The sequence below is a fragment of the Aythya ferina genome (genome assembly GCF_964211825.1).
Source record: "Aythya ferina genome assembly, chromosome: 8".
NCBI lineage: Eukaryota > Metazoa > Chordata > Aves > Anseriformes > Anatidae > Aythya > Aythya ferina.
Genome location: NC_140304.1, coordinates 10387201 through 10402005, shown reverse-complemented (window position 1 = coordinate 10402005; position 14805 = coordinate 10387201). Strand labels below are relative to the sequence as shown.

Sequence of the window (14805 nt, the reverse complement as noted above, 5' to 3'; positions counted from 1 at the left end):
CAGCAGAGGCTGGCTGCGGGGAAGGCGTTTTAATCGCCTTTGCGCTCCAGCCTGCTAGCGGCAGCTCCCAACATTTATTCACCTCAATGTGCCCAGCCCGTCCCCCCCGAGCCCCCCAGGACCCCTCAGCACCCGGGGGGCTCCTCCGGGGCTGCGGGGGGCGCTGCGGGGGGAGCCGCGGAAGGGCCGGGGCCATGGTGCGGAAGGGGCCGGGCTCGGCAGCGGGACGGGACGGGGACGGGTCGGGGCCATGCCGGGGGGCCGGGCGCTGCCGGGGGCTGTGGGGGCGTTGTGCCGGGCGATGCCGCCCCCGGCCCGCCTGGTGCCCGAAGCCCTGCGCCGGGCCAAGCTGGACCGGCCTCAGGCGGTGAGGCCGGGTGGAGGGAGCTCCATCGCCCTCTGCCTCCCGGCTGTGAAGCCGATGGGGGTGACAGCAGCTCTGGGGGTGCTGTGGTGGTGGTGGTGGAGCAGATACAGCCCCCTCTGGGATAAAGGGGAGCGGTGCTGGGCTGTGTGTGACCAGCACCGGCAGCCCTTCCCACATGCACCTGCCCCTAGGTAGCGTTCATCAGGCAGCCGAGCCCTGCATGGGACAGGGGTGCTCTCCCGAGCCCTGCATGGGACAGGGGTGCTCTCCCGAGCCACCCCTGATGCTCATTTACAGGCTTTATTGCTTATTTAGGGCTGAATCTGTTGGTGGACATTTTTTTTTTGGTGTGCTGATCTCCCCGTGTTCCTCTCGTTCTTTTGCAGACCCTGGATTTCTGGAGGCTGCTCTATGCTCTCCTGAAACAAATCCACGGAGGCAAGTGGAGCGAGGCTGATGCCATAGGTAACCGTGGCTGCCCGGTTTATGTCTGTCCTGGGGAAGTGCTAGGGCTGGTGTTTTAGCACCTTTTTTTCTGGCGGGTCACTCTCTCTAAGGAGCACACCCTTCCGAACAACTAGTATATGCCACTGGCCCTCGCTGTTTTAGCACAAATGTGAGACAGGTATGCTCTTGTTTGGTCCTGGCATCCAGGAAAATGGGATGGTCTTGTGTCTGCTAGGGTCTCTTGCTTCCCATAGACGTTTCACTGCAGGTAAAACTCTATGATGGCCTTACGTATTCTGAGAATCTGCAGAGATAATTACAGAAATAGATTTATGTGCCCCATGATCTGTTCTTTCCCCATTCTGCATGTGATACATGATATTATGGTTAATTTACTATCAAGTCCTATGTCAGGGCAATGAATTTTAACATATGAACCATGAAGACAGTGTTATAGAATGAAGTTCTAGACAAAACAACAAAATAAAAATGCATATGAGTGTTTTAGAGGGACCATAAATATCTCTGGATGGGGCCTCTACTACAGAGAGAAGCTGTATAAAGGCTGGCTTCTCACAGTGATAGAGCTCTAATTTTTTCTTAAATACATGCCGTTCCAAATTTGACACTACTCTTCAGGTTTCCCTCTCCACTCCAGGATTCAGAGCCCTTTCAGTGCAGGAGGAAAGGATCATCTTTGATGGACAGAGGTCTCCTCACACCAAAACCGCTTAAAATCAGTCCACAAAAGCTGAAAGGAAAAAAAAATAAAAAGTTTAAGCCCTTAAAGAGCTGGGAAACTGATGTCTCTGGAAACATTTTTTTTTTTTTTTTAAAAAAAAAGGCTGAGCATTGTAGCTGATACGTTTCAAGGAATGTGGGGCAGCACCTGTGTGGTTTTACTGGTAGCTCAGCAGGGAATTGGCATCGTTCTCTTACAGACAGGACTGCTACTTTTCATTCAGCTGTCCTTCATTTTCTGCTCATCCGCAGTCTGCTGTGTGCGACTGTTTGGTAAGTCAATTTATTGGCTGTCCACAGCAGCTTTGTGAGGTTGCAATCTCTTTGAATCCTGGCTGCTCCCGTACTAATAGCTAGCAGCATTTGGAGACAGGATTCCTGGATGCGTGTGGCAGGTTGCTGGCTCCAGAGAGAGCAAACCCAGTTGTTGCTGGTAGATTGTCAGGTGAGTGAGTTGCCTGCTGTGAATAGGATCAATATTTCACTGTCTGTCCCACCTTTGGAGCAATTGTGGTCTTTCGTGCATTTATTTCATGGAAAGACCAAGTTTTCCACTTCATTAAGGACTAAATAACTTTCTCAGCTCTGTACGGGACCCTGTAGAACAGCAAGGAATTGAAACAGATTCCTCTAATTCAAGTCTAGAGCTTTAGTCCCTGGAACAGGCTTGTCTTTCTTTGCTGGTTTTGTACAACCTTTTAATTATCTTAGCTAAAAACCAGCACAAGCACTTGCTATATCCCAGAGGAAGGCTTTGAACCCAGTACGAGGGTTGTTGTGTGCATAGCCATTGGAACAGCTTTTTGGAAAAGAAGCCACATTCAAATGGTCTTGTGCTTGTTTTTTTTTTTCAAACAAAAACCTTACTTTTTTTTAGGACAAAAGTTTTTTCCGAAGTTTGGCAAACTTGTTAAAGTTTTGGTCTGTAGTCTGTGCATGTTGCCAGGGCCACAGTGGTTCTTTTCTTTACTCTGTAAAGCGAGGCCTGTGTTTCAAGGACAGAGTGTAAGATGTTGGGCCACTTGTGCTCATGAGATGCTAGGATAAAGCAGTGCGTTGTAAGGACAGAATGCTCTTGCAGATTTAGCCTCATGGAAAAAGACAGATTTTCACATAAAAATTGTTCCTTTAATTTGGGAAACCCTTTTAAAGTGGCTTTCCAAGTTGCACTCCCAGGGTGTATTTCTGTTTCAAGATAATAGCTTTTGTTAGTTTCTGTTCTGTTACATAAATGAGTTTTAGAGAAGATTAAGATTTGCTTTGAATGGTCATTCCCTTTTTATTGGTGTAATGTGAGGCTGTTTAGAAAAACATTCTGCATTATGTTTTTTAAATGAGTGATACATTTTACAGCCCCACTGGCAAAACCTAAAATATTTGAAAAATCACGTAGAAGAAAATCCCCACAGATCGATGTTTTAAAGCATTGCATTCTTGCAAAAATAACCCAGAAACCCTGCTGAAGTCTTTCAGTCAGTGGCTATAAGATTCTGCAAATATTTTGGTTTCTTATTTCAGAAGAATTTTTTTCTTCCTATACTACAAATCGCTCATCCTAAACTGTGGTGGGAAGCATTTAATGCACTCCAGCCACTGCAGCGTGTCGGAGCAGTGGATCTCTCATTAGTGGAGTTCAAGACAAAGCAAGCTGTGCAGTGGCACTCTGAGCACGACTTTACTGATGAAGCAAGTCACAATTAGTGGCTTCACGTTGCTCTTTCGTGACAGAGGCTGAGGACCGAGGGACCTGGTTAACGCCACACCAGGTAGCAGTGCAATGTGCATTTCGGTAGTTAGAGGAGATGTTCCTTTTCTGGAGCTGCAACTCCATTTTATTTAGTATAAGAAAGAGGTCTGGAGCTGCAATGTGTTTTTGTTTGACAAATAAAGTGGAAAATTATCTTCTGCAGCAGCCACTACCTCTGCAGGTGCTTCTTGTCTGAGTGTGTGAAGTTACGTAGCTGTCTGTTCTTGTACTGGATTTAGTTTCTTTCCCTCTTAGCCTGCTAGACCAATGCCTAACCCTTATTTGAAAATCTTCTTGTGATTCACTGAGACATTTTGTGGGAGTCATAAAGCAGAAGAGCACAGCTGGAGTACAGTTTTAAGAGAACTGAACCGTGAGGTTCATCCACAGCTTGGTTTTATGTGCTGAACATGTTCTTATAAATAACGTGCATGCAGAAAGGAATTAGCTGGAAAGACTGAGTGGGTCTTTCTATATGGATTGCCTAATCCTAATAAAATGCTGGAAGAAAATGTTGGCAAAGAGAAGGTGTTCGAGTGACTGGCATTATCTGCTTATCTGCGTGATGTTTTTGCTCTCTCTTGGCTGCATGTTTTGGAAGAATCCATCTTGTTCTTTGGTACTTATATAGCCTCCACTGCCACTTACCTCAGGGCTGTGTCCTTACAAGGCAGAGCGTTGTGGAGATGGGGAGAACCGAGTGACTTCTGTAAGGTCACTTAGGCTTTCTAGAAAGGCTCTGTGACTCTCTGAGCCCCCGTCCCAGATCCATGCCTGGACCACTTGCCCACAATTCCTGCCTGATGCCCACACCACTCATACCTTCTTGTAGGAGGGCATCCTATTGCAGAGAGAGAGCTGAAAAGGGGAGATGAAGAACCAGAGCAACAGAGAAATTCAGGTGGCAAAATGCCTTGGTGGATCTGGTCCCAAGTGATCTGCCAGGGGAGGGAAATGATGAAAAAGAGAGGGGAAAAAACAAACAAACAAAACCCTGGCTTGCCCTATGCTGTCTCTTTGATAGGTGATTCCTCAGGGAGCTCCCTGAACTGCAGATGGCAGCACGTCTCACTTCTGTGCCTTGAGAAAGAGGGAAAGTAGGTACTGATCTTCCTCTTGGAGTGTTTCTGCCTGAGCCTGCTCCAGCTGTTCCTTTCTTGAAAATGACAAATGTGCAAGGAAAAGGCAGCGTGAAAATCCAGCCAATATGAGAACGTTCAGTAGTGATCAAAATAAAACCTCTTAAGATCCGAGTGCTCTCTCCTGTACGTGTGATTGGAGTGTGTGTCTATGGCAAGGCTTTGAGCAAGCCCTGGGCATCTCTGCCACCCCAGCATCATGCTGGGAAGCTGCTTGTTTTTTAATATTCACAGGTTCTCCAGCAAGAGCAAACAGTCATTTAGAGGTTTGGGTTTCCTTTTTGTCTGTGGTGCCAAAACAGGCTAGGTATAAAAACAATTGTCACACATCTGTGCAGAAGCTGTGCCCTGCAGAACACCAGTCCAGCAAAAATTTAGTAGCTCTGCACCTCACGTTGCCTGCTTAATCATGCTCCTGATGTTTTTTCATCAGTTTTGAGAGCACTCTGGTGCTCTTCAATCTCAAACACATCTTCCTCTGTTTTGTCCAAGCACAAGGAGCTTGATGGCTGGTGACCACCAGCTCCTTCCAGCCTCAGCAGAGCTGCAGCAGTGCCCTGCTCCTGTAGGGTTACCAGCACAAGTCAGGTTACAGCTCCTCGTTCTGTCTTGGCTTTGTGTTATTTTCAGTAGATGAGACTCCCTTAGCATTTTGCAAATCAGGCCTCTCTTTTCACTGTGAGAGCCTCTTATAATTAACCAATTCCTTCTGAGAGCAGTATTGTTTTTCTCATTTTTGTTTTGAAGTCTTTCGTGATGTAGTTCTTGGGCTTCAGCAGTTGATGCTAGACAAAAGAATGATTACAGTGCGTGGGGCTGCTGAGGGATGTTTTTAGCACAAGTGGCCAAGGAGCAGGCAAATGAGTATGTAATGTGATGAATGAGTATGTTAATTAAGGACAGCAGTGACAGTCCCTGATTGCTTGAGGCTTGTGCTTTGCTGGTGTGTGTGTACCTTCTACATGGAGCATTACAAAGATGCTGAAGCATTACACTGGGAAAGGAGAGCAGCTTTTCTCCTTACCTTGTACAAGTGCCTCAACTGGATCAAACTGAAGGTTCCTCCAGCTCTGTCCAATAGTGACAGCTGTCAAAAATGGATGCCCAGGGCAAAGGACAGAACAAGTACACAGGGATGCTTCCAGGAGTTAAATCTTTCAGCCTTCACTAATCTACATTGTAGGCTTCCCAAACCAGAGGGCATGGCTTTGCTTTGAAGAGTTTTGTCATACTCATTCTCAGTCTCTTCTTTGCTTGTGTGGTCATTTCTTAAAATGAAGCTGTTCTGGGTTTGTGATCTTACTTATCCTTTCTTTTACCTTTTTCCAAATCTTTCATGGTCCTTTTGGGGCTGAAGAAATGAAATAACACAGAGTTTGAGACATGAGGTCATTGTGGGTATAGACAGATAGTGTTCTTCTGTGTTCTGTCTAGGTTTCTTTTTAGATTTCTTGCATTTGGATGTTTTTGGATATATAGAGGGTCGAGTGTTATATTGTCAGAAAAATTGTATAAACCAAAATTGTGTTCCTGACTGCAGTGGTCCGTTCCAAGCCTGTTGCCACATCAGAAAAGTTGTGATTGTTTTTTCCCGTTGTGTGCATCATTTTTCATTATTTTTAAAGGAATTTTATCTGTCGTTTCCAAATCACAGAACGCAGCGAGTCCAGGCTTTTCATTATCAGCTTGCATTCCTTCCCACAGAGTAATTGCACGTCAGCGCCAATCGTTCTGTCGCTCTCATATCGTCCTTGTCACGTTGAGTTGGACAGCAGAGGTTTAGCTCAGAGCCCTCTTGTGAAACCACCGCGTCTTCCCACCCTCTGATTCTTGCCTGCTAGTCACTTGTTGTTGCAAGCTCACCCTTCTGGCTTCGTTTCTTTCTGCTAGTTGAATGCCTCTGGGAAGCTTCAATATCCTGCATCAGTTGAATCTTTAACCACTCGCCTGGTGTTGCCTTTGCAGAACTCCAGCAGCTTTTTCAGCAGGACTTAATTTTATAGCAGCTGTTGGTTCTTCCCCAGCATATACTGGGTATCATTGTGGCCCCTAATTATGTTCTTTATTACACTTTTGACGACTTTACCTGGTACAGAGCGGAAGCTTCCTGGCCGGAACCTGTTTGTATAATAATTTTATCTTTCTTTCATCTGTATTTCACAGTTCTGTAGCGCCTGTCTCGTAGCTGTCAGGTAAAATTTGCTGGTGTGAAGGAATATGGATTGCAGCGTTCCTGAGCACTAAGTAGCCCGTGCAGGCTGGTATGCAGCGTGGTGTGCTGCGTTATCTCTGCCTGCCCACTGCTGCTTAGAGATTTGCAGCAGGCTGCGAAACTCCTATCTCTAAATTCCAGTTTCGCTCAGGAGTCAAGTGACTCGAGGTATTTACTAATTCATGGGATGCTTGGTGGCTCATAAAAAATGAATAGGTGAATTGGAGTCCTGGTAAAGCGAGGGTGGCTATTTACCTCTTTTGCTTTTGTTAATCTCCACGAAGCCTTGATCTCAACTCTGAATTTTTCATTTCCCTTAGCAGTAATTTCTGTAGGTCAGAATGGGACAGCATAAGGAAATCTCTTACCTGTTACCACTTTCCTTTCTCAGTTGTCGAATAAAGTACCAAACCCTGCTCTCCACTGCTTTCCATTAACCTTAGGCTAAATTAAAAATCTTATTCTCAGAGCAACAGTTTGTGGAACTGAATGGGTGAACGCATTGAGTAGCACAGTGTGTTATTCGTGATTGTTTTCTTCTTTTCAGATACCCAAATTAGGTTTGTGAAGTCGGCGCTGTGGTACCAGGGCTATGGCAGACCAGAGCTCCATCGGCTCCCCTCCGATGGCTCAGCAGGTAGCCGGGAGCTGCTGCTGGCATTTTCCTGGCTGCTGCACAGAATCAGCCTCTTGGAACAGCTCTTGGCTCGGAACAGAGTGAGGACTGGAGATGAAACCTCCGTGTGCATGGTGAGCCTGTTTGTGTCCTTCCACCTCGTCCACCCCTAAGTAATGTTCTGTGACAGAAGCCGTGTTATCATTAGTGTGTAGTGCACAGTGTGTGGTATCGTGGTGCCCTTATAAAAATAAATGCCTTATTCTAGCTTTGTAAAAAAGCTGCAGGGGCCAGCAGCTGGAACCTGTTTTCATTCCCTTCCTAAACTTTCTGTGTGCAGGTGGTCTGGGTTCCTTCTCTTTCTCAAACTCCCCTCCCTGAGTGAATGCTGTGATTACTTTTTTTCCTTGCGGTATAGATGAGACCAGTTAGGAGGAGTGCAGGTAAGTGCACGTCACTGATCTCTGCGTCCAGGCTGTGGGCATGGAAGTGGAAGTAGGCAAACAGATGAGCCATGAATGCTGGGTCTGTTGGCACAGGGTAAAGCAAGTAATCCTAAAGCAAACAGAACGTAAAGAAAACATCTTGGGGTAACTAATGACATGACTAATGACATTAGTTACTTGGGGTAACTAATGACCTTGTAGCTTCTTTGAGAGAATAACGAGGTATGCAGTTGTGTTTCCATCAGTAAAAAGATGTTAGCATACAGAAAACCTGGTCTGAAGTAATGTGAGGATAGCTGTGTGTCTATTTCAGCTGCAATGTACGTGATCGGGGTGGGGGAAGGCAAAAAGAAAACCCCAAGCCCATGTTATAACATGGATCAAGGATAACTGCTTGTAGAACCCATCCCTTGCGTTTAAGAGCACGTGTTGCTAAATGGAAAACAATTTAAAGGGAAGAGTCATTTCTGTAACAACCTTACGAGCAGTATTTTGGGAACACAGACCACACTTACTACACTCCAACTGCTGCACAAAAAAGGGAGCAGAAGAGCTGCAAGGTGGTGCCTGGCGTGCTGGGTGTGAGTGGTGGTGCCCTCTGGTGATGAGAAGGGCACCTGAAGACCTTAGGAGAAACACACTCGTGAAGACACTTTTACTGTAAGCTTCTTGTTTTTTCTTGCTTTTTGTTGTGTGATAGCAGAGATTTTTTTTTCTGATCCTTAATTTCTATTACAAAAGAGGGATGAATGAAGTGTAGTAGCAACATGAATTCAAGAAATAAGGCAGCAGATAGACTATTTTCTCCGAAGGACTAAGTTTTGCCTTTTCCAAAATAAGCTGAAGTAACTATGGTACAAGAATGTTATCTCATATGCCCACATGGAGAGGCATTAAGCAATTTATTGCTGTGCCTTTTGCATCAATTGTAATCTGCTCCACCTGTGTTTCTCAAAAACATACTTATTTCATGTTCTTTTTTTTTTCCAATAACTGTCCAAAACAGTGTTTACAGGTCTGGATTTTTTTTTTCGATAGCTCAGACAAAAAAGTTTATAAACTGGGAGTTGGAGTCAGTGTATGTATGTAAGGCTTGTTGTATTGTATTCTTCGGTGTTCACCTAGAATGTTTTCATTATAAAACTTGCAAGTAATAAAACTTATAAAAACAGTTGCTATTAAGGAAAGAAATAATAGGTTGTAGTGGTGGAGGACATGTAAACAGCGTGCTTTGAGATTCTGTATCACGAGGCAGTTAAACCGAATTTTCAGGGAGATACCTTATCTTTTGGTTGATAATTACAAAACCAATCAAATTGACCAATAAAACCTGAGCAAGTGAAGATCTAGAAGCGCGCAGTTCAGGAGATAATGATGGGTGTGAACCAGAAGATAGGTGGGTCACACACCTTCTAATGGTAAGGAATCAGTTCCTTGTATTCCACTCAGGAAAACCTGTTTGAATAAAAGTGTGATAGCTATTGTTGTGTTACTTTGTGGGATACCTTCCTTGGTACCTGCTCATTGGAATTTCCTTCCAATGTTTTAACCCCCTGAAATCATAGGAAGGAAGGAAAGAAGGTGAGGTTGTCACTCTGACACCTGATATCTGGTAAGTTAAAGTACAGCTTGAACAACTGAAGTGCTGCAATTTTGACTCTGAATGTTAAATACCAGGCTTTTCTGGTACTTAAAACTGAAGTGTTGGAAGATACGTAACAGATTGTACAGACATTTCTAAACATGCCAGAGATGCAGTCTCTGCAATTGCAACTCTCTTCTGTTTGAGTAAATTGAAGGAAAAGGCAGGACAACTAGAAAAATTTTCTCTAGAGAAAGATCGGTCTTAAAGAGCATTTCGGTTTCTTTTTTTGAAACAACTGAAGCTCTCAGCTGAGAAAGAGCCTGAAAAATGTTCCACCACATGGAGCCCTTTTTAAAACGTATTATAAACAATTGAAAATATTTTCTTGAAATGAAAATGTTGCAAAACAAAAAATCCTTGAAATACTATTTGGTTCTGTGCACTGCCGAGATCTCTGCCAAAATCAGCAAAGCATGGAAGCCAGTACTTACCAGGAAAGCACATCTGTTGGTCTACTAGAGAGAATAAATGTGAAGAAAATCCTTCCCCTTTGTCTTCGTCTAAAAACATGGAGCCTCAAGAACTGTAGGCATAGCTGTAGTTCAGCTGACGTGCATGTGGCTTGTTTTTAAAATTTTGTTGTAAATCCACAGATGTGGACGGGCTCTTTTGTATGAAGAGGAGAGAATGCAGCTAATCCCAAAATTAAGGATGCAGTGAGGACTATTCTTTCGGGCTATGTTGGAAACAAAGCTTACAGGCAGCTAAATTGCTGATAATATGCCAAATACCCAACATATCAAGGGCCAATTAAATTAATTCAGTTCATTTCATTTCAGATTACCTCTCTATGGCCTTTTCTTCTCTGCTGTTCCTTAGCAACACAGTTTTTTTCCCCCCTGCAAATTGAACACTTCCATCTGAAGGATTTCGGGCCAGTTATTTATAGAGGACAAGGGTATTCATGACACATGATGGACATTGAGCTCAGCCGCTGCAAGGGGTTCAGAGCTTTAAGATCCTGAGCTCGGGAAGGCATCCAACAAGCTTAATTTTACAGGCACTTAGATCTTCAGAGTCAAAAGTTAAGTGATTTCTAAAATTATGAGCTAAACAACAGTAAAAGCATGACGAAAGGGTTAGGATGCTAGGAGGTAGTGCTTAGTGTGTCTGAAATAATTAAAAAAAATAATAATCTTGAGGGCAGTTATTGGTAAGGACAGGTACGGTTAGTAACCTGGGATGATTATATGGGCTGACGGCTTTGATGTGTTAGGAGAATCCTGCAGGGCACCTTGTCTCACATGGCCTCCAGCTCCTGTTTTTAGAAGGGCAGTGCTGCAGTGTCTCTGCTGAGCCAGGTGTGATGTTCCTCCTTCAGGATGCACCAGCTAGCAGGACTGGGGGAGATGCTGCCCCTTCTATCTGTAGCTCAAGTCCATTTTATATTTACTGTATGGGTTTGTCAGCAGGTTGATGACACCAGAGGTGGTAAGTGAAAAGTTAAAATATTGCATTAGTCAACTCCTTTAAATATATAAGTAGATAAAAAGTCCCTAGTTCTATCAGTCCTGTAAAGACTTGAGTGCGGTCTGAGTTGGAGGCACACATATAGAAGTCTACCTGGGCATTCTCACCTGTTTTTATGGCCTTAAAGCATGAGTGATTAGTTGATGGACACTGCCTTGAAAGGCTTTTTACACCCTGTGTGGACTTCTGTTTCAAATAAGCACTGCAGAGATGTTGGATGTGGCATCTTTTGTTGCTTTTGATAGTCACATACGTGAGGAATACTCTCAGGTGCTGTTCATAGATTCCATATGAAAATCCTAGACTGCTGGGGAAAGTTTAAAAACAGACCAAAAACCGCCACATCTGAAAACCAGCCTGTAAAGCGTTGCATAAAGAACTACCTGTGGCAAGTCCTGCTCAGTTTGGCAAGATAATGGACTTCTCCAGGGAGATTCTTCCGCTTGGTTTCATGCCTGTGCAGTTGGTGGTGGATTTTCTTAATTTGTTTTGAGTTGTGAAAATTCACAGACAAATCCAGTGCTTCTACAACTGCCAGGCTGGGCAGCAACCACCACTTCTCTCCAAATCAAACCCATTAATGCAGGGAGGCATAGGTTCCTCCATGAAACTAGGGTTCTTGCATCCTGTGGAGGAATTCTGCTAGTTGTGCTGAGTCTCTGTGCCTAATTTAGGTGTTTGTTTTGCAGTCTGACATGTTGCTGACCAAAACTGTGTGCCAGACATCTCTTGCAGAGTGTCTGGGTGATCTTCACCCAGGAAGGAAGACAAAGAATGAGAGGACCTTGAGAGAAACCTGGTAGAAGCATTGGCTGCCCACAGCTGAAGGAAAAATAGAATAAAATAAACATCTAGTTGTGTCAGTGAAGCCTGAACCCTGTGTATAAGGCCGTAACAATGGAAGTGCAATTGCTCATTTATTTTTCTCTGCCACTCATCACTAAAACTGTCCTTCACTAAACCTATAAAATAGACCTGCAGAGTTCTCATTCTCTCTCCCCGTCTCTTTAAGAAGCAGATAATTGATATAAACCTGCCTCTTTAGCATATCCAGCATTTGACTGATTTTATTTTTGCTTTGCTTTTTAAATTTTACTGATAATACCACAGCTTTATCCAAATCTGTGCAATGGCTTGTGCAGATAATAGCAGTGCTCTGTGGGCATGCGTTCCTTCTGTTCCTGTGGAGGTATGTGGCCTGTGCTGGTATTATTTCTACAGCTGAAATTAATCTATGTGCCCAATAATTTAATTATGTGTGGAGGCTGTGGAGTTTTCAGATGAGGGTAATGATGTTATTTCCCTCATTATCACCAAGCTATGTTGTACAAACACTTGTTCTTGGTTCCAGTAATTCCCTCTGCCTGCTTCTTGCCCTCTGTGTGAAATTGGACTCCCCTCCCCTTTTGTGAATTCGTGGTAATCAACAAATAGAGCTGTTATGGCTGGTGTACTTGGAATTCATGGGTGTCTCGCTAGCATGCCAAAGTGAACTCGGTTTCATTACTTCTCGTGTGGGGGGAAATGAAACTAAATGTGCCTTCTGACTCTTGGGTTTGCAATTTGATTAATCTCTTGTTTGTCACAGCCTAGCTTGGCTCGCTGGCTATTTCCAATATAGTGTGAGACTTCTGCCTGATTTCTAATCTTGCTGTCAGGATGCCTTTTTTTTTCCAGAAGTCTCGCCTGGCCCTGCTGCTCCATAAACCACACTGCTAGATGGAAGTGTGAACGTAGCAGCCCAGCTTGACGTTACCACCCACCCCAGTACAGAACCAGGACACCTTTGACACTACTGTCAGAAAACAGCAGTTTTCTGTTTTTTTCCCTTTTAACCTATTACAGCGTGGAGAAAAGGAGGGAATCTTATTAACCTATTGATTCTGACTTGGAAGCATAATTGCTTTCCATGTTTTCACGGGCTATATTAGCCTGTCAGCTCTCATTTTTTGATTTGCCTCCCCCATTCCCTTTGCTTACGCTTCTGTTCTGTTTGACCTCCTGTCTTACTGTAACTCTCACAATTTATCTTGTTGCTGCTACTGTTGCTCTATTATAGTAGCTGTTAATGTACGCTATTTTTAAAGACCTGGAAAGCTCAATAGAGGGCACAGGATCCCTAAAGTTTCTTCTGCAGAATTTGTCTCCCCTAACTTTTGCTAGAGACTAGTGGAAAATTCATGGTTAGCAACGCTTATTTTTGTTTGACACAGTGAATGTGCTCGTAAGCTTTTTTTTGAGAGCCCTTCTAGCTTTCACAGGCTGAGAGGAAGATGAGGACTGATGTGCTCATGGGAAGCCTTGCCATGGTGATGCTGGTACTGTGTCCTTTGCTAAAATGGGTGCTGGGGAAGCCAAGTAATGTTAAAATTATTCGGTGTCTCTCCTGCCCTCCAGTGGCAGGGAGCAGGCAGCACCTTTTGGTACCTTCTGGTTATCTTTGCCCTTTTGGTTTAAATGGGAACACCCTCTACTTCTGGTGTCCCACTTCTGTGAGAAGGGATAACTCTCACTGCAAGATCTTTTGAAGGAAAGCACTTCTTCCTCAGGAAAGCGTGGACATGGAAAGAAAGCCTCAGGCAGAAGCGCAGTGCAAGGCGTTATCTGTATTGCATTCACTGAGCCCTGCAGAACGTGGGACCCTGTGGGTTAGGGCTGCCTTACCAGGTGTTTAGTTCAGTAATTTGGCTTCTGTGTGTTGTCTGAATACATAAAGCAGTCATTTGTATCGCTTCTACTTTGTGAGCACGTCTGTTTGTGGATATCTGGGTATCTAATTGCTGCGTGCATCCCGTGGGAGAGGTTTCTTACACCATCCCTGTCTCCTCATGCGCACAGCTGTCTGCATCCTGCCTTGTCTAGGAGGAAATCCAATTAATGTTGATGGAGCTGTTAATGAAAATAGTGTTGCCCCTTTCGCATCCATGTATTTGAGTTGTTCCTTTTCATGTTTTCCCTCCCACAGGTAGACATAGGGCTGTATCAGGAAGGTGGGTCTGATGCTCTGGTACTTCTGGCTATGGTGTTTAATTAAAAAAAAAAAACACCTCTCCCCTATTTAAAGATATGTAATTACATTGATTAACATATGTTATGTCAAATGAAAACCATTGTGTGAATTACGAGCAGCTCGGAATGAGCTCTCAGTAAAAGCTTGCATAAGCACTTTATTGCTCTGATTTATGTGATTGTTTTGTCTCTCCTGAGTCCTGCAGCGAGCGATATAGACACACGTCTTCCCACCGCCGGGATGCGAGGCTGCACGCACAGGGTAGCTAGGATTTGAGCAGCACCCGTGAGTAAATAGTTTGTGTCTAGGCACGGATTAATTTGGGTGGAAGTGAGCACGAGGGTGGGAGCACTCATTAGAGGGTTTAACAGGCTGCTGCTTTGTGCTGCTGTGCTCGAGGGTTGCTGTCAGCTGGGGATTAGGCTCGGTGCATACATCCCTGGGTTAAGCAGGTTCCAGCAGAGCTGCTTCGCCACGGGAAGAGCAGCAAGCGGTTTGGTGGCCGTCCAGATACAGAAGCAGAGAGCTGGTCCTTGGAGGGATTTGGATGCATCACGGGGAGAAGCTACAGTGAGCTGGGGATGAACCAGAGCCTGCCGTGGTCCTTCATTTACCAACAGATGGCAGCTCATCGTTGCAGAAGAGCATCTCTCAGGGAGCTGGCCCTGCCGAAGCCTTGTTTCACAGCAATGCAGGCAGCACAGGCCTCTGCACTTCCATCGAGTGTGCAGGGCAAAATAAGGCAGTGTGGTGGTTGTTCTGCATGGTAGCTGCATTCATGTAAGAATGTGTAAGCATTAAGAGCTCTCTGTGAGTTGGGAAGCTGTAGAAGTTTAAGTAAGTTGCCCAATACAGGGTTTTCTTTGAAGTACTATTTGTGCTTTTTTTTTTTTTCCCCTCAAGATTTCCCCTGAATCTGGAAGGGATTTTACTTTAAATCAATTTTTGGAGTTGAGTTTATTCAA

At 44.5% G+C, this 14805-nt stretch overlaps 1 protein-coding gene across 3 annotated transcripts in view; it reads left to right on the top strand.

Moving 5' to 3' along the window:
- Positions 1 to 70: 70 nt before the first annotated feature.
- Positions 71 to 14805, top strand: part of TEDC1 (tubulin epsilon and delta complex 1) — a 76133-nt gene continuing 61398 nt past the window's right edge. For 2 of the 3 annotated variants that reach the window (XM_084527708.1, XM_084527706.1), the window contains exons 1-3: positions 237 to 367; positions 754 to 832; positions 7201 to 7403. In XM_084527708.1, the coding sequence (XP_084383834.1) occupies positions 251 to 367; positions 754 to 832; positions 7201 to 7403 (399 nt within the window). In that variant the 5' untranslated portion in view covers positions 237 to 250. Of the gene's footprint in view, positions 198 to 236; positions 368 to 753; positions 833 to 7200; positions 7404 to 14805 lie in introns of those variants that run through there. The other variant, XM_084527707.1, reaches the window with a different exon arrangement.